Source organism: Polistes fuscatus, unplaced genomic scaffold (genome assembly GCF_010416935.1).
Source record: "Polistes fuscatus isolate 324 unplaced genomic scaffold, CU_Pfus_HIC Scaffold1, whole genome shotgun sequence".
NCBI lineage: Eukaryota > Metazoa > Arthropoda > Insecta > Hymenoptera > Vespidae > Polistes > Polistes fuscatus.
The window spans coordinates 11,883,339-11,902,452 of record NW_025112997.1 but is presented as its reverse complement, the minus strand read 5'-3'; the positions used below and the strand labels follow the sequence as shown (position 1 = coordinate 11,902,452).

General features: G+C 29.0%; 1 protein-coding gene across 2 annotated transcripts; it reads left to right on the top strand.

The window, feature by feature from the left end:
- Window positions 1–408: 408 nt before the first annotated feature.
- LOC122524451 (myogenesis-regulating glycosidase) lies at window positions 409–11,372 on the top strand. 2 transcript variants are annotated; one of them, XM_043646782.1, is made up of 9 exons: window positions 409–678; window positions 760–914; window positions 1,049–1,146; window positions 4,303–4,508; window positions 7,047–7,180; window positions 8,754–8,975; window positions 9,068–9,178; window positions 9,347–10,342; window positions 10,420–11,372. In XM_043646782.1, exons 1-9 carry the CDS (start codon window positions 421–423, stop codon window positions 11,324–11,326), a joined length of 3,087 nt encoding a protein of 1,028 aa, XP_043502717.1. In that variant the 5' UTR covers window positions 409–420; the 3' UTR covers window positions 11,327–11,372. The 2 variants fall into 2 exon arrangements, with proteins under 2 accessions (XP_043502717.1, XP_043502777.1); XM_043646842.1 differs by lacking the exon at window positions 409–678 and having other exon boundaries at window positions 823–914; window positions 4,307–4,508.
- The last annotated feature ends 7,742 nt before the right edge of the window (window positions 11,373–19,114 follow it).

The following is a 19,114-nucleotide window of genomic DNA, read 5'->3' as shown; positions in this document are numbered from 1 at the left end:
AATGGGTCAACCATCTATTTTACTAACCGTACCTGAATGAACTTTTGACCGAATAAACAAATATCACAACGTTTTATTTTAATTACGTTACGATGATCAATAACAAAAAGTAAATAGAATTCAATAAAAATTCTTATGTTTGTCTTACCTATTATTAGATAAAAATTCAATAACGTAAATGAATTTTGTCAATATTTGCAAATAACACATTATCGTATTTGGAATAAAATAAATAAGTTTTTGTTCTTCATGTGTATGTGAATAAAAAATACACACACACACACACACACACATATATATATATTAAAATTCAGGACGCTTTAAAAGTAATGCAAAAATTTATATGAAAAATCGTGAAAAAGAAAACCAGGAAATTAAAAATAATTGTAGATTATTATTAACAGGATATCGATCGAGAGGATGGGAAGATCTAATAAAGAAATTCAAGGAAATATTTCGAGAAGATCTAAACAATCGATCGAAAACAATATAGGAGATAAGAAAAATGGCGGTGATGAGTTCGAATGTTCGCCGTTGAGCGCTCGAAACGACAATGGATTAATCAACGGGAAGCAGGAAATTAACTGCTGTGACTGTTATGATGACGAGAATGACGACAACGACGACTGCTGTTATGTTGATGGTGATGGTGACGACGTATCATCGTCGGGAGTGCGAGTACGTTTCGAGAACGAAAGATCCCAAAGTTGTTTAGTTGATGATTTGTCATCTAATTATTCGATTGTTAACGGATTACAGTGTAAATATAACGATAAATCGGAATTATCTCCGATAAAATTACAACATCAAGAAGATCGATATGAACGAAATGTAGAAGAAGAAAAAGAAAGATCGTCTAGGAGCAGCATCAAACGTAGCGAAACTGAGATCATTCATTGTTTGGTCGAATCAAGGTCGAGGAATCTTTATAATTTTTGCGATTAATTCTCGTTAGCTTAAAATACGACGTTAAAGTGGAGAAAAAAGAAAAAAAGATATAAATAAATACAAAAGGGAATCTTTTGGAAGAATAATCGTATTTCTTTAGGTATAATTTACAGAGTGCTGTGGAAAAACGAACGAATAGAACAACGCCATGTCGTCGAGATCGGTTGTCCTTGGTGTTCAGAGAAGTCAGCCTCGTAGGTAAGATAATTTAAATATTTTATATTGGAAATTTTATTTGAATTTTCTTTTTTTTTCTTTTTCTTTTTTTTCTTTTTACGTTGGAACGAATGCCAAATGTTCGGGTAATCGGGGCTTGTTAGGATTGTTCATTATCAGCCAATGTGCCAGCCACAACAACGGATCGGCTGGTTTCAATTTGCAACACTTAAAAAAAGAGATTTATTTATAATATTACGATTGAGTGCGGCTTTTTTTTCTCTAACCAATAAATCTTATAATTAATATCGTTTTCAAATAAAACGAGAAAAGTATAAAAGAAAAAATTACTTCTGTAGATAATTGCGGTTGGCGTTGAAATGGTCAATTAATAATTTATTATGATTTAATTAATAAAAAAAAAATTCGAATTTAAACAAAAATAATACTTACCATAGTTAAACCTTCCGTGAGAATTGGATTGATCGTTTCCCATAGATAATTGACGAGGGACTCGTCTTTAAGTAAAGGTTCGATTATAGCTGTGAAAAATTAGAAAATTAAAAGTTAGTATGATAAAATGTATATTTTGACATAGTACGTAATCTTACATTCGGGAAAGAAATAGTGTATTTCTTTTTCAGCTTTCTCGCGTGTCGAACTTCCGTGTATGGCGTTTTTAAAATCATCCCCTCTTTGACCGTATTTTGCTCTTACGCTGTCGGGAAAATATAATCGAGCTTCCGTAACCTCAATAGAATGAATAGAAATTAAAATTACATTATAAAAAAGCGTTTATATAAACGACATGATAACGTTTATAATTATACGTATTAATGGAGATTCGAAAATAATTGTTAGAGATATGAAAAATTAAAAGGTGTAGTTAAAAAATCAAAAATAGTTATTACGTATTTGTAATTAAAATTGATAAAAAAACATGACTAACAAAATTATTATAGAAATTTAAAATGAAGAAAGAAATTATAAGAGATTAGAGAAATATATTTTTAATAATTATATTAATTATATTAAATAAATATATATATATATATATATATGTATAGTAATTAGAAGAAAATAAATATAATAATATATAAAGAAAAAAAAGGAAAATAAGTAAATAATACAGACAAAAATAGATTTGAAAGAACATAGAAAAAGAACGTGTTTATTACTTTCGTAGGACCAATGATAAATCTCCAATCTTGAACAGCACGATTTTTACTTAACACGAGTACTATGATTGGACCAGAAGACATATAAGCAACTAGATGAGCGAATCCAATTTCTCCATAATTATCCGAATAAAATTCGGATGCTTGTTCGGGTGTTAATTGTAACCAACGCGTTTGACGTATCTCAAAACCTTCTTCATATATTCGTTGCTCGATTTGTTTTCTGTAAATCATTGCTTCCGGTTTAATGATGGCTAGAGTGTATTCGATGTCTGGTTCTTTCTCGACGTCATTTATGCGTACTGTACATGGCTCGAAAATAAATGGTGTTGCTTCCCCTTCTTCTTCTTTATTCTCGTAACGTTTGGTTAGCTCCCCTGGACTCACGAATTTATACTGTAATTGACGAGAGGATTTTATTTTATTTCGTGTACACGCACATTTCTAGATTCGTCATTTTCAAATATGTATACTTTTATATCGTTTTCGCTTTATAATATTAATTGTTAATTTATTTTTGAAAGATATATAATTTGTATACGTTACCGTGAATGACCGGAATTGGATAATATCTAGATTCACTATGGTTGATGGGTATATGTTCGAAATATTAATGTACAAGAATAAATATAAATATTCGATCTTTCACCGACGTATATGGTATGTGTTGACATCATGTGAATCTTGACATTCTCCAATTTCGGTCTTTCACATATATATTTAATAAGTAGTATATACTTCTAATATATAGCAATTACTATTAGTATTATTATACTATTAGGATGAACCAAAAGTTTGCGAGTTTTTAAAATAATATTTTCAAAATAAATTTTTCAAAAGCAATCCATTATGCAGTTTATAACACAATTTATAACATAATAAACGAATTTTGGATTCATCCTAATAAAAAGTATAATATCAAAGGGGGGATTAATCTTTCGATATATATTAATCATATTTTTCTTTACCGTTCTACTCGAATCGGTTGAACAATCGGACAACGAAAGTTGTTTTAACGAATTGAAACATTTCGTATCATCATTCGAGTCATTTTCCATAAATCGAATTTCATCTTTTTTATTATTCAAGTCACGATCATTCGTATCGGTATCATACAATTCGACATTTTGTCCTGGTCTGTAAGATTTTCGACATTTTTCAAAAAGAGTCACCGTTTCTGGGATTTTCTTTTCATCTTCTTTCTCTGTCGAACAATCGCACATATTTTTTCTCTTTCAAATTTATTCGCGAAAGTTATATACTTTTTGGTGCTTCTTTTTTCTTTCTTTTTCTTTTTGTTACCACATTTCTCTTGCAAAATTCGGTCGAGAGAATCCGTTTGAAATAAATCGATTGACGTCGGAGTTAACGACGCGAAGTTAAATGCAATTAGAGTAGCACGCTACGGGATTATGGGAGCGAGTAATCGAGAAATTCTCTTTGATCTTGCCGCTTATCGTTATAGTCATATAGTATGTAGACGTTGTGTTGTTGGTTGACACCGACACACGCTGTGTGTGTATATTTTTTTTTCTCTTTTTTATTTTTCTTTCTTTTTTTTCTTCCTATGAAAGTTTACAAAGTGATAATACATTGGTGTTTCTTTTCGCTGCATCTGTTATATGCGTTTGCGTTAGGTTTAAATACATATAGTTTATTAATTTAAATATTTATCAATTTATGGTCTCCTTGTCTTATATGGTTTTATTTCTTAATATGTTTAAAAAAAAATAAATTTGCTTTGATTCATATATACGACTTTAGATAAAACAATTGTTGATTAATTAAAAAAATGTAATATTATTTATTGATTTTATGATTAGATTGTTGTTTGAATAAATTATAAGATATAAACGAAAGTAATTTTTAATATAAAGAAATTATTATAAATGGATTTTTTTGTAACGTACATATTCTAAAGATATTTATTAAATATTTATTAAATAATGTTAGTTTATTAAGTATCGTATTTTAAAAAAATGCAATTGAGAACATAATAATAATCATGAAAATTTTTCAGATAGTCCGAACGCTAAAAAATTCGATGGGACAACGAAGACGAATTCAAAACCGGATGAAAATCTTTTACAATTAACGAACGCATCTATTAAAGAAGATAAAAAAATTTTAGAAAATACTGGCATTTCTACGAGAATTAGAAAACCGAGTATCTCGATGCCAAGTAAATTAAACGAGATGGACGATCTTCGTATCGACGGTCGAAAGGTAATTTTGTTATATAACATTTATTACTATTTTTAAACAATATTATAAATGTCACGTAATATATTTATTATACGCTATGGCATTAATTACAAAATATTTGGCTACAATAGATCAACATAAATATTTACAATTGTACGAAAATATTGAATTTTATAACAAACAATCACATTAGGATTTAATTATTTAAATAATATTTGCAAGATGCAATTAAAAATAAAAAATTCAACGAATACATACATATATATATACATTATTTTTTCGTAAAATCATTCCACAATCAAAATATAAAAATCATTTATTCGTTATTTTCTATCATTGTTACTACAAAATACTGTTTAATTATTTCTTTTATTAGTTTAAATTTAAATATTATATATATATATATATATTATTTTTTCATAACTTCTATACCTGTACATGTATATTCAAAGATATTTGTAAAATATCTACCAAGATAAAATTAAACAAAATACATTATTTCTCATTATGTAATAATTATTCATAATAGTTTGAATTCTCGAATAATGAAAATTATTAATATGTAATTGTTTAACGTTCTATCAATATTTATGTAGCTTTAATAATTCTTAAGAAAGATGATCTATACGAATTACTATATCTATATTTAACTCCATATGTATCTTTTAACCTTTGCTTTCTCAACTGAAACAATAATATTGTACTTCTTAACTCTTAAACGTTTAATCATTACTGTCAGTTAAGTATAGACAGTAGAATAGTACAAGTCACAAAATTTATTTTTATGTGATAGTTCTCTTACTAGTCTTACAATTAACTCAAACAATTTGTACTTTCATATTAGTTCAATTAAAAATCCTATTCGTTTTTAAACAAATTTTCATATTTCATTTTGATCACCGTGTTTAACATTTTACATAAATAAGCATATATATATTTGTATATATACATATATATATATATTATATTATATGAATTTAAACACGTGATTGTAGATAGGTTTAACTTTATTCCGATTAATCTAAGTATTTTAATTGAGTTCTTTTATGAACAACGAATCTTTGAAAGCGGTCTTTGAAAGAGAACCGCTTTTGAATGACATGAACGAAGAAAATGGCGAATATTATAATTATAATTCGATATGGTCTATAAATAAAGTTAAGATCAAGCATCGTTTGGCTGTTATATATGAGGTACGTTTAAAAAAAAAATGATTAAATTTGTCGATGAACAAATAACTTATACAAAATTGGTCAAATTATTTTGTAATGTTAAATGTTGGGCATGTATTATTATACTATCTGTTTCTTTGATATCAAATGATAAAAATTAATTGTTTGCATTAAAGAGTTGTTTTTTGTCATGTGTAAAAATGTATTTTTTCTTTTCCTTGGAAAACGAAGGCAAAAGGCAAAATGTCAAGAATTTTATTCTCGAAAGTATGAAACTTGTCAAAGTATGTTTTTCCAATTACGCAACACTTAGCATTATTCAAGCACATAAACGAAGGATCATCGAAAGAGTAAATGCAACGTTTCTCAAACGCAATAGTTATTCGTGTTCGTTCAAATGGCAAACTACTTGTTTTTTTTTCCTCATCTTGTGATTTTTACACGGGGAATCATGGTCAGCTTATAAAATATCTTTAACGAGGAAAAAACAAGCTCGTTATAAAAAGTATTGTAGAAAGTGAAAAGATTCGGAAGAACATGAAGATGGACGCTAATGAAAATTATTCACAATCGATGATAAAAACTCGCCAAAATTCGGTTTAAATTATTTACTTTTCTTATCTCTTCTATTCTATCGACTGAAATTAATATCTTTCATATATTTTTTTATTTATTGATTATATATATATATATTTTGTTTTTTTAATTCCATAATTATATTCTATTGACCAATAAAATATGATTTATTTTTAGAGATAAAATATCATATTATAAGGGTTAATTTTTAAATTTGTTCTTATCATTACATTCTCTTATCATTTTGCTCGTATAACTAGAACATTTAACGATATTTTTTGTAAAAGTTATAATCATTTTAAACTTCCTATTTTTCACTAGTCATAGATAACATTATTAGGTGTAAAAAGGTTTGTAAATATTGAAAAAAAGGGTACGTTGTACGTGCTCGTTAGATTTTCATATTAATATTTTTGACAATTTTTATAACGATTATTATTTTTAAAAAATTATTATGATTTTTTTATTTCTACAACAGTGCTTTCTGTGAAGTAACTGCAATATATTTATAATATATATATTATAATTATTATATTATTATTATATATAATATATATATATATATTAATTTTATATATTTTATTAATTTTATTAATATTATTAATTATCATATATATTAAACCTGTCTCTTAAGACTTTACAACTACTGTTTGAAATATTTCTTTATAAAATCAATATGATCGAGATAAAATATTAGATCATATCGTTCTAATTGACAACAACTTCTATAATATATATATATATATATGCATTTAAATATTCTTCTAATTTAATCTTTATTAATTACACAGGTGTGTTTTCTTTTTCCCAGACTACCGCATCAAAATTTACAAGAGCCGAGAGTGACAGTAGCAGTGTGACTTTCAGTAACAGCGGTTCGACACCGAACGGAAGTTCCCTCGGTTCTGAAACGGAAGAAGAAGCCAATGACGAGGAATTGGTAAAGTACGTGTTGAATATAAGATATCAACATAATGTATGTGTATGTATATATATTTTTCTTTTCTCTCGATGTTTTCGAAATATTTTTTTACCAGTAAAGGAAAGACACGTCTACCATTTTACCGATGCGATTATCGTACTTCGATTTTCACTGAAAGTTGGATTTATCCGGTTTTCTTCGTTTATGTGTGTATGCACGTGTGAGTGTGTCTATACGTTTGTTCGCCTATGCACGTGTATTTGTGTGTCTGTGTGTGTGTTCACGTGCGTTTCGTGTAGGACGCGCAAACGTGATAAAATAGGTTCTTCGAAACCAGTTTAACGATTAACAATAAAAAAATAAAGAGATCTTGTTTCCTTTTTTTTGTTTTTTGTTCGAATATATTGTAAATTTTGACAAACAGACGAGAGTATAAAAATATATCTAAAATGAATCGAATAACATGATTGAAACGATCGATACGTATTATACAAGTGTGTCTAAGAAAACTAATAAATAGCTCAATTTTCTATCTAACGAAGATATCTGAGTTAGTTTTATTGCCATGAACGGGTTTGGATTCGCTCGAATTACCTAGGAGGCGTGTTCAAGGTCTCTCGGAGGAGGAGGATCATTGAGACGAGTTCGACCTTCTTTATATCGCCCGAGGGTTATCACTAGTTTCTTTTTCTCGGAGTTTTTATCCAGCATACGAGAAAATCAACAGTCAACTCTCGCAGTACCATACGTGACAAACGTTGTGCTATAGTATTTCGTTATTTGCTTTTAATCTTCCTACAGTTATATTTCTTTAGTTTTACGTATTTTCGATGGATTATTTACGAATGATCGTAAATTTAATGATGATTAAATCGAGGAGAGAATTTTGCGAACCTGTTTCTATAATTTCCGTCGATGTTTATTAAGATAATTGTGTTATCGTATTTTGTCTTCCTTTCTTTTTTTTTTTTTTTTTTCATTTGGAATAATGCGATTTAGTCGATCGGTTTAAAAAAGAAAAGAAACAAAAACAGTAACGTGAGATCGTTCGATTGAAATTATAAAATTTGATTGTGTCTCAAGAAGTGAGTGAAAAAGACAGGATTTATCAAAATGATGCCTAGATACGATATTGGAAGTGCAATTTCGTTACAGAGGTATAACTTAAGTTTGTGTTGTTAATTATTTTTATTAATAGAAACAATATGTGATTGGTCGATACGTACATTTTGGATAATTTCTATTATTTTCTATTTAACAGAATTATATTCTAGTCTTCATTATTACAAATAGTATTATCAATATTAAATCTACGGAGTAATAATAAATATTTGTTTTTTTTTTCGTTTAAATATTAAAACTCATCACGTTAAAAATGTATTGTAATACAAAATATATATTTATAACGTATTAATTTATTATTTTTATCTCTTCTTTATAGTAATATTATTTATATAATATTATAGAATAGTAAAATACTCGTTATTTATTTTTCAAGATATATATAAAATTAGACAAATTATTTACTGACCAATCTGATATATCGTTTAATTTGTTATAACGATTTAGTTAAATATTTTGTTGTATTTTGTTAAGAATACCATTGCAAGCACCACCAAGAAGAAAAAGCAGAGCAGCATCGCCATCAATAACACAAAGGCTTGGCAATGAATCCATAGATATCCCAGGTGGAGTACAAAGTGCCAATTCGACAATCACTAGTGTCAACAGTATAAGCAGTTTGCTCAAGGAAAAACTTCAATTGTCAATTCCACAAGCATTGCGGAGTAATAAAAAACGACAGAATGCGGACTACAGGTACATCGTATGCTGGGTATATCATTCTATCGAATGTACATGTTTCAACAACAATCAATATCAATATATGCTTAAATTTAATCATTTTTTAGGCTCCGATTATTCGTTGGAATATTGTTTCTATGTGTGGTATTTCTCGTGGGATTTGCCCACATTTATTACACGCAACACGTTCTCCAAAGAGCATATTTCGACAAGTTCAGGTAAGAAACGAAATAAATTACTGTTACTGTTATCATTTGTCGTTAACTTTTAAAAGAAAAAAAAGGTATTATTTAATGAGCTTAATGAAAGTTACTTGTGTTATTGATTACGAGTTAACTCTTCATTTCATGTCTTTATTCTTTCCGTTTTTTCTCAATTTATTTCAGATTCAATAAGAACGAACGAGTGATGCACGTATACAGTAGTACGGATACCGAAATAATTGCTGCTCGATTAGGAGAAGGTATACCAGCTAATACTGGAGTTTTCCCTTGTTTACCGCATCATCAACGACAAGATTCAGTTTGCCTCGAATGGTTGCAACAAACGCGTCTTTATTTGGCACATACGAAACACAGGGATATGAATTGTTATCACGTAACCTGGCAAAGTTTGAGTCCTTATTACAATCCAATGGATTGTTTTGATTGGTCGACGAATAGAGGACATTGGTACGGTGCTGGTCAGATTAAAAGTATGCCGTATCTTTTGGATCATGGTAGATTAGAGTTGAGTGCATTTATAACCGGTGATGTCAGGAAAGATCCTTTCGGGAATGTTTTGAAGAGATATTTTCTTAATTCGAAAGGAGCCACCATTTTGGTTGATCCGGAAACACCACTTTATGTTTCCATCAGATCCAATCGTAGCAATGACTTTTGTCTCCAAGCTAAGCACGATGCTTTTGCCTATATAAATCACTTAACGCCATTGCCACAATTAAATTATACCATTTGTGCTACCGATAACATGAAAACACTTCATTCGTCAATGGCGGAGAAATCTTTGTGGGATGGATTGAAACCGGACGAGTTACACGCCGTTCATTCTCTCCTCTCTGAACCAGTTTGGCAAATTTCACCTACCAACGAAGCCGCCATTTACAATTATACCGAAGACGTCATAGCTTTAGGCTTTTTACGTCAAGGTCATGTATTATTGAGCGAGGAATGGCAACCGAGTCCTGGTGATTTCATTTTGGACGAAGATCGTTTCCCATCTATGGAGGAGACTATTAATATCATTCATCGTCGTGGTTTCAGAATAGTTTTTAGTATTCAACCGTTTATATCTACGGAATCGATTAATTTCAAAGATGCAGTAGCAAACAGATTATTGATCTCGGAGAGAGGTAGCGATCCAAAAATTCCAGCTTTGACCAGGTATATTCTGATAATTTGAATTTTTATAAAATATACTAAATCTGTACATCTCATTTATCTATCATTGAATTTTTCAGATACAAACAGAGCAACAGCGCAGGTGTTCTGGATATTACCAATAACAAAACATTACCATGGCTTCAAGCTAAATTGGAAAGTTTAATTACAAAATATCACGTTGATTCGTTTTACCTTGATTTAGGTACGGCACAAGACATGCCACATTATTACAAATGCGAGCAAGCATTGACGAATCCTGATCATTACAAAACAATCTTCACCAAATCGATATTAGGTTTAATCCCAGTGATCGGCGTATCCAGTGCTATATCTAGACCTAGAGCACCGGTATTTGTATCTTTGCCACCTTTCCCTTCATCTTGGAAGGCTATTAAAACCGTAATACCAACCGTTCTGAATTATGGAATGATAGGTTATCCGTTTATCATGCCAGGTGCTGTAGGTGGCGACGTAGCTTTGCCAATGTCCGATGACAATCCTGACAATGATTTTGAGGTTAATCTACCGGACAAAGAATTATACGTTAGGTGGCTTCAATTATCTACCTTTTTACCCGTTATACGTTTCACTCATTTACCTAGCAAATATTCTGATGATTCTGTCTTGGAGATAGCCAAGAGATTGACGACATTGAGACAAAAAACAGTGACACCTTTATTGAAAAAATATGCTAATGAAACTTTAGACACGGGTGTACCAATCATTAGACCCCTTTGGATGTTGGATCCAGCTGATCCAGCTTGTCACGTAGTCGGTGATGAATTTTCTGTTGGCGAAGAATTGATTGTAGCACCTGTACTGTATTCTGGTAGCAGACAGAGAGAAGTGTATCTACCTGCTGGTGTTTGGAGAGATGGTATAGATGGTAGTCTCAGAAAAGGATCAAGATGGATCCACAATTACAGAGTTGCTGAAGATAAAGTTGCCTATTTCGTTAAGATGCCGGATAACACGAGGTTTTAAAAATCGTTTTAGATCGATTTTATAAATAATGATCATTGTTATAATATTATTGCATCTTCCGAAATACGAATAAAAAAAAAGGTTGTAAATCGATTGAATCGCTTTAGAAATAAATAAATTGTTTTTTTTTTTTCGTTTTTCTTTTCTATACCTTATTATTTTTACGTTAAATATCTCAATGAGTGTATAACGATTATTTTTTTGTTCACGTGGATACGTTAAGAACTTACCTCGATCTTTCTTTTTTTTTTGTTTTTTATAGACAGGTACTCTATATTTGATTTCTTTTATTTTTTTTCATTTTTGTTTTAATATTTATTTATTTCTGCATTTTATTATTTATTCTCTCATAAATACACTTTTCTCTGGTATTATTTAAATATTACTCTAATTGTAATTTCGTAGTTACATATACATATATGTATATATATATATATATATATATATGTTCTAGGCCGTAGGGTAAATTGATTATTTTGGACGATTGACACGTATTCGTGTGTGAATAGTAAATCTAGCGAAAGAGAGATAGAGAGAGAGAGAGAGAGAGAGAGAGAGAGAGAGAAAGAGAGGTGAAAAAAAAGAAAAAAAAAAGAAGGAAATATAATTAATAAAATTTTTGTTCGTGGACGCGTGTGAAGAAGTGACTGGGGAGATACGCTCTCTATATAAGGTATAGTGTATATTTATTATATTATTATTTATATCATATATAGCATAACATTGTTATTTCTATAATAATAATAATAATCGTAGCACCATGAACACTCCACAGTAAGTTTATTATTTTTGTTACTTTTTTGTTTTGTTTTGTTTTGTTTTATTTTTTGTTTATTCAATTATTTATTTATTTATTAATTTTTTTAGCTTTCTTCATTTCTTAGTTTCATTTTTTTGCACCTTGGTTACTTTTTATTTCTTTCCTTCTTTCTTTTTCTTTCCTTCATTTAATTTGTTTTTACTTTACTTTACTTTACTTTACTTTACTTGGTTTTTTTTTATTTTAAATTTGGTTTTATTCGAAGAGAGGAAAAAAGAAAAAAAAACAACAATGAAATATAAACAAGAGATATAATTAAAAAAATAAAACGCGATGCGCCAATGCGCTTCGTCAAAGGGGTGAGAACTTGCGATCATTATAAAGTGACCAAAAAGAAATCGGTGTCGCGTATATATTATTATAATCTAGGCATTAAACATTCATATTATAACAATAAACCTTTCGACTGAATGACTAGATGATTTTTTTTAATATATATATAGATTATTTTTATTTTGTTTCTTTATACTTTTACGAAACGAGATTTCTCATGACTAGAGTCCGTATTAGAAATTCATTAGTTTCTTATCACGCGAAGCGTTTAGTTTATATCTTTCATACATCTCCCCCCCATTTCCTTTCTCCTTTTTACCAGTCCCTTTTTCTTACTTTCTTATTCCAAGTTTTCTCAAAAAATATTTTTTTGAGAAACAACAAACAAATAAAAAAAAAGAGTAGTATCCATAACTATTTCGATAAGCCCAATACTTATGAATTCTCACCCCCTGCTTAACCTTTAACGAGCATTTCGATTACAAATCTCGCATAGGTGTCGAAGCTAGTGCTCACGTTTCCTTTTTTTTTTCACTTATTTCTTTCCTTTCTCTTTTTTTCTCACTTTATCCTTATCTTTATCATTTTTGTTTTGTTGTATTCGAACCCTTTTTTTCTACCCCTCCCCCCTCTTCGCTATTCCTTTGCTTACTTTCTTATTTTTTTTTTTTTATATTTCGTATATATTATATATTTATATATTTATCCTTTCTCTCCCGCCGTATATTATACTTCAATCTAAATTGTTTTCTCAATGAAAGCTCGTTCCTAGAATTTGTCATCATTGTTATTAATGCTTAATTATTTAATTATTTCATTCGTTATTTAATTCGACCATTTAATTTCATTTGCCCTCTCCTTCTTTTTCTTCTTTTTCTTTCTTCTCATATTCTGTATCTTTTCCCTCTCTCTCTCTCTCTCTCTCTCTCTCTCTCTCTAATTTTCTTTCATTATTGCGTTCGTTTAAGTTTTTCTTATACTTTTGTTTCTCGTTAAATTTAATTTTCATAATTTTAACATCCTACCTAGATAGCTGGTCGTTATTACTCATCAATAAATAATACATAAATACATAGGATATATCGTCGTCGTCTATCTTACTCTTCTTTTTTTTTGTTTATCTTTCTTTCATTCTTTCATTCAATATCTCTCTTTCTCTGCTTTTATTTTTTTTTTCCCCTTGAACCCTTCTTTTCGTCCCAATTATCGCAATATTCCATAAAACATTCTCGTATTCTTACGTTATGAACCATATGTACGTATTACAAAAGGCTTTGATTCGCACTGTGAAAGAGAACGATGATGGTGATAATGATAATGATGATGATGATGATGATAATGATAATGATGATAATAATAATGAAATCGTTCTAGCATTAAATGGTAGACAATAATGTTTATCAGTTATCATTAAATAGCGACGATAATAATTAACGTAAGTATGACAATTACGATAATACTAATAATAATAACAATAATAATAATAATAATAGTAATAGTAATAATATTAATTATAATCATAATCACATAGTATAATAAAGATAATAATAGTAATAGTAATCGTATCTCGTTTAACAGTAATTATAGATTTTCGCTATTTCGCAACTCTTTTATTCATATCTTTAGATTCGATTAAGATATCTAACCTAATTAAACGTCTACTTCTTCTTTTTTTTCTTCTTTTTTTTTTTGATGAGACACATTTAAACGTCCACACTTTTTTTGAATAATTTTGCGTACTCGCGTTTTCGTTATTATAATAATTCCATTTCACGTGGACTGTGTCGATGGTAAACGTCATCGTCGTTATCGACAAACATTTTGATATACCAGTCGAGGAAACATATTTTAATAAATAATTCGTTAATAATAAATAAATAAATTATATAGGCACAAACACAAAGAGAGAGAGAGAGAGATACATATATGTATTTGTATATATATAATTAATTAACGATCGATGATCGGTATAGTGATACTTTTATCGGAGTTATTGATCATCTGTCGTATTTTATTTTTTATCTTTTTCTTCATATCCTTTTTGTTTAAATTCATTTTCCTATCTTCTCGCAGACACCGTCATGAATCCTCGCACGTAAAGTAATAAAAATAATAATAATAATAATAATAATAATAATAATAATAGGGCGGTAGAAAACTTACTTACTATCTATAAGACCTGAACCGGGAAGCTTTCAAAGGTTGATTTCTCCTTTGAGCAAAACCGGATCCCCTTTTTGCATTTTTCGTTCGCTTATCGGGAGATGGTTTTTCTTGTTTCCTTTTGTTTTTTTTTTTTTATTTTTTTTTCCTCAGATATCTTTTTCTTTTTTCGTTAGGCTAAGAGAGTGCATTAATGCGTAGCACACACTCCTACGTTTTTATTCCGAGGTGGTATACGTTAAAGTTTGTTAAGAACTTTTAGTATTAATTCCAGTTTCAAGAATCAATTTCTGATTCAAAATTGGAGGATCCATGTGTTGAACTTCCAAAAGTTGCTTCTTGAAATTTCCATGATCAGGATTATACCAATATGTCCATTAGTCATTTTGTATTTTGTATCGATCGGTTTTTTTTCAAATATTATTGATTCACATTTGAGTGTGTGTGGGTGTGTTTGTGGGTATGTTTACTTGTACAAGCCCAAAGATATCTTTATTTGTTGTTTATCTTCTCGTCGATGTGATTTTTATCACTTTATCCTTTGTTTTTTATTTGTTTATTTTTTCCTTTGTTATAATTTTATTCTCTCGAGGCCAGAGTACGCAACAGATCTTTGCGAGATGTGGAACAAGAGAGGGTACATATTCAATAATTCGGAATAATGTCTGATTTATTTGACGTAAAATTGTCCATCAATTTTACAACTCAATGTTAATTAGTTCGTCATGTTTAAACAATTCATAGTGTGTGTTCTATCACAAACTCAACGAAGAACTGTTCTCGAATCCGAAGATTTAACGTACATAAATAAAAGAAACAAAGATATTTATTATCATAATGTTTCTTTATTCGTACTCGTTCGTTCTTTGCTTTGAATTTGTTTTTTTTATCCACAATGCTCTACTTATACGTATAATTGTATTTATGCACGTATATATTATGTATATATATTTATATACGAGGTCAAGCGATCCTCGTCTAAACAGCTTTATGTTTCTTCTGTATTACAGAACAACGATTAAATTTATCATACCAATATAGGTATAATATATATAAATATATATATGCATATATAATATTTATATATATATATATCATATATCATATATAATATACATATACATATATATTGATATCTTTTAAACGCAATAAGCAAAAGTAGGATGTACAAAGAGGCCTATCGTTTTAAACGTGTAAAAATCTCTTTTATATATATTTTTTTTCTTTTTTTTCTTTTTTATTTATTGTTGTTGTTGTTGTTGTTTTGTTGTTTACTGTTAGAATTTTTCTTTGATTATGAAATTTGTCGAATGTCTCGCGAATACTTTCAAGGTTTCCTTTTTCCATTTCTTCATTTCATTTTTTTTTTCTCTTCTCTTCTATTTTCTTTTCTTCTTTTTTTATCAACATTTTTTCTTAACATTTATTTTCTTCCCCACATTGTCGTCTCCCCGTTGATTTGGTTTTTTAAACGTTATCACATACGCTATCATCCAAATCCATCACCATCACTATTATCACCATCGTTCAATCGTCTTTTTATCGTATATATTTAGGATAAATAAAATAATCCTATTAATTTTCGCGCCGATGCTATTTTATTATACTTTTTCGTCTTGTCTGGTCTGGTCTGGTCTGTTCAGGACGTTCTTTTTTTTCTCTTTTCCATTTTTATCTTCTTATTCAAGCACTAATAATAAGTTATTTTTTATATTTAATTAAATAATAGAGTAGCTGCCAAATAGGAGTGAGTACAAAAAAGCTGAAATTTTCCAATTTTCTCTCTCTCTCTCTCTCTCCCTCTCTCTTTCTTTTTTCTCTTCTATTCTTCTCATTCATTTTCCTTAGAATTTGTCTTCCTCGTAGTATAATTCATCGGGATTAATTCGAACGATCAACAACAAACATGATTTTTAGAAGACAAGATTATTATTTTATGTTTTCTCCATTCGATTCGAATTATTTCGCTAGTAGTAAAGCGTAAAATAACGTATTCCATTATTTTTTTTATCTCTTTTTTTCTTATTTTACAATTAATTCCTTTTTTTATTATTATTATTATTATTACGGTTTTGGTTTTGTTACTTTTAAATATAATATTATTTTATATTTTATTATACATTACTAAAAAGGCGAATAATTTGATTCCGAAAAGGCGATGCAATCAAAATTTCAACAAATAAAACAAAAAAAAATAAGAAAAAACAGTCATGAAGGACTTAGACCGAGGCATTTTTTTTTGTTTTGTTTGTTTATTTGTTTTTTTCTGTAGAGCTCAATAAAGCTTAAAGCTTAAATTTTGGCTCGAGTTTGGATGGATCAAAGTCTTGCACTTTTTTTTCTCTTTTTTTATTTTTCTTCCCTTTCCCTCTTTCTTTATTCGAACCTGAATTAATATTTTATTTAGTATATTTATTTATTAAAATTGAGTAAAAGTTATCGTTAATAATAAGATAACTTCTAATGATAAGGACCCTAAATAGAGACAATGAGCAACGTTACTCATTCTCTTATATATACATAATATGCAATACATTTATTGTTGTTGTTGTTGGTTGTTTAATAATTTTTCTTCTATATAATATTTATCGAACGTGTGCTACCTCGGTTAGAATCCTTTTTTTTGTTGTCATAGTCTGTGGATGGATATTATCGCGAGTTATCGGTATAGTAAACGCATCCTCACTAAGCGTTACAATTTCATTTGTTTGTTCGTTTGTATGCCTTCAGAGAGAAAAATTATTAGCTTATGCATTTATTTAAAGAGAGAAAAAAGTGATTCAAAAAAAAGAACAAAGAAAAGAAGGAAGAAAGAAAGAAGGAAAGAAAGAACACGAAAAAGTGCCTACTTATTCGCTGATTGGTTACGTACTTAATTTGTTCTTTCTTTCTTCCCCCTTTGTTATTTTTCTTTTTCTTTTTCTTTCTTTTTGACGATTTCTTTAATCACTTAATCATTATTTCTTTCTTTCTTTCTTTTCCTTTTCTTTTCTTTCAAGGATGCATTTGACCTAACATTAGGTATGGGTCATAAGCAATTTCTATGTTACACCATAAAACGAGACCAAAGTCCAGGAATGCGTATTACTAGTTTCTATTCTACGATATAGAAACACGACACACAGATTAACTTCTTATTAGCATTTTCCTTTTTTTTTTTGTTTTGTTTAAAAAGTTAACTTCTTGATTTTCATCAGTTTAACTTCACTTTTAGTTGTTGTTGTTGTTGTTATTATTACCTACGCACGAATAAAACATTTACGAGAAAGTGATAACGTTTAAACGTTTAGAAGAAAAATATTACTCCGATAAATCATCATCTCTGATGAACAATTTTCTTCTTGTCGATCATATCGATGCCGAAAATAATGATGACACGTTTCGGCTAAGTTGGGTACTTTCATATTACTTCTTCGTTTTATTCTTCTTCTTCTTCTTCTTCTTAGTTTTATTCAGAACACCTTTCTCCACTTTTTTACTTGTTAAATAAGCATTAGTCGATTCGTGACGTGATTTTTTCTTCTTCTTTTTTTTTAAATATACTTCCATCGAGTATCTCCGTAGTGGTTTTTATTCTTTTTTATTTTTATTTATTTTTTTCTTTTTTAATTTCTCAAGGAGAGGGCGGGGACGAGTATCGTGATTTTCTTCATATTCTGATTTTTAACTTTTTTTTCTTATGAAGATAACTAACCTTTCTTCTTTCTAGAGCTTTTTGACGTTCGACTACGGAATAAGGTCGCACTTGGGAATTTGAATATCCTAGTCAATTTGTTGGGTATCTAACGTACATCTAATCCCAAATCACAGTGTTACACGATGATCTCTTCGCGATCTAACTTTGTTATTTTGTCGTTCGAGTGTCTTTTATTTTAATGTCTTTATTTTTCGATCATTTTTAATCTCTTTCGTTATCGGTTAATTATTTTCCTTTTTTCATTATGACACAAGAACTAACGTCAGAATTTGCATTTTAAATATAATAGACCGATAAGATTATGTTAATATGCAATTATATTATGTATATGTATATGTATATATGTGTGTGTGTATTTATTATAATCCTAAGGAACTTTAAGTAATATAATATATAAGACATATAAAAAAAACCAAAAATGAGCGCTTTCCAAGCGCAAGGAAAAAATTTAATTAACGATATTTCGTTAAGATAAATATTATAGCAGTGTGGTTTTTTTTCTTTCTTTTTCCTTTTTTAACATATCTATCTAATAAAAATAATTTTATATATATATATACATCGATTAATTTGAAATATCAAACGAGATATATATATTTATATATAATAGATATAGAAATGCGTTTAGCAGTGAAAAAGCTGATCGCGAAAAGATCTTCTCGTGCTTGTATTCCTCGGAATGCCGGAGAAAAAAAAATAATCGGAGGAATTGCGATACGGGATATAATTACACACACACATTAAATAAGGAAGACCCACATATTTTTGTTTGTTTCTAGTCAACCTTCTTCTTCTTCTTCTTCTTTTTCTTCTCAATCTTCTTCTTTTCCCTTTC

Excerpts from the sequence above, each read along its gene's own strand:
- LOC122524451 (XM_043646782.1), top strand. The coding sequence starts at position 421 with ATGGGAAGATCTAATAAAGAAATTCAAGGAAATATTTCGAGAAGATCT. Across the intron at positions 4,509-7,046 it reads TTCGTATCGACGGTCGAAAG|ACTACCGCATCAAAATTTAC; the intron begins GTAATTTTGTTA and ends TCTTTTTCCCAG. Across the intron at positions 9,179-9,346 it reads GCATATTTCGACAAGTTCAG|ATTCAATAAGAACGAACGAG; the intron begins GTAAGAAACGAA and ends AATTTATTTCAG.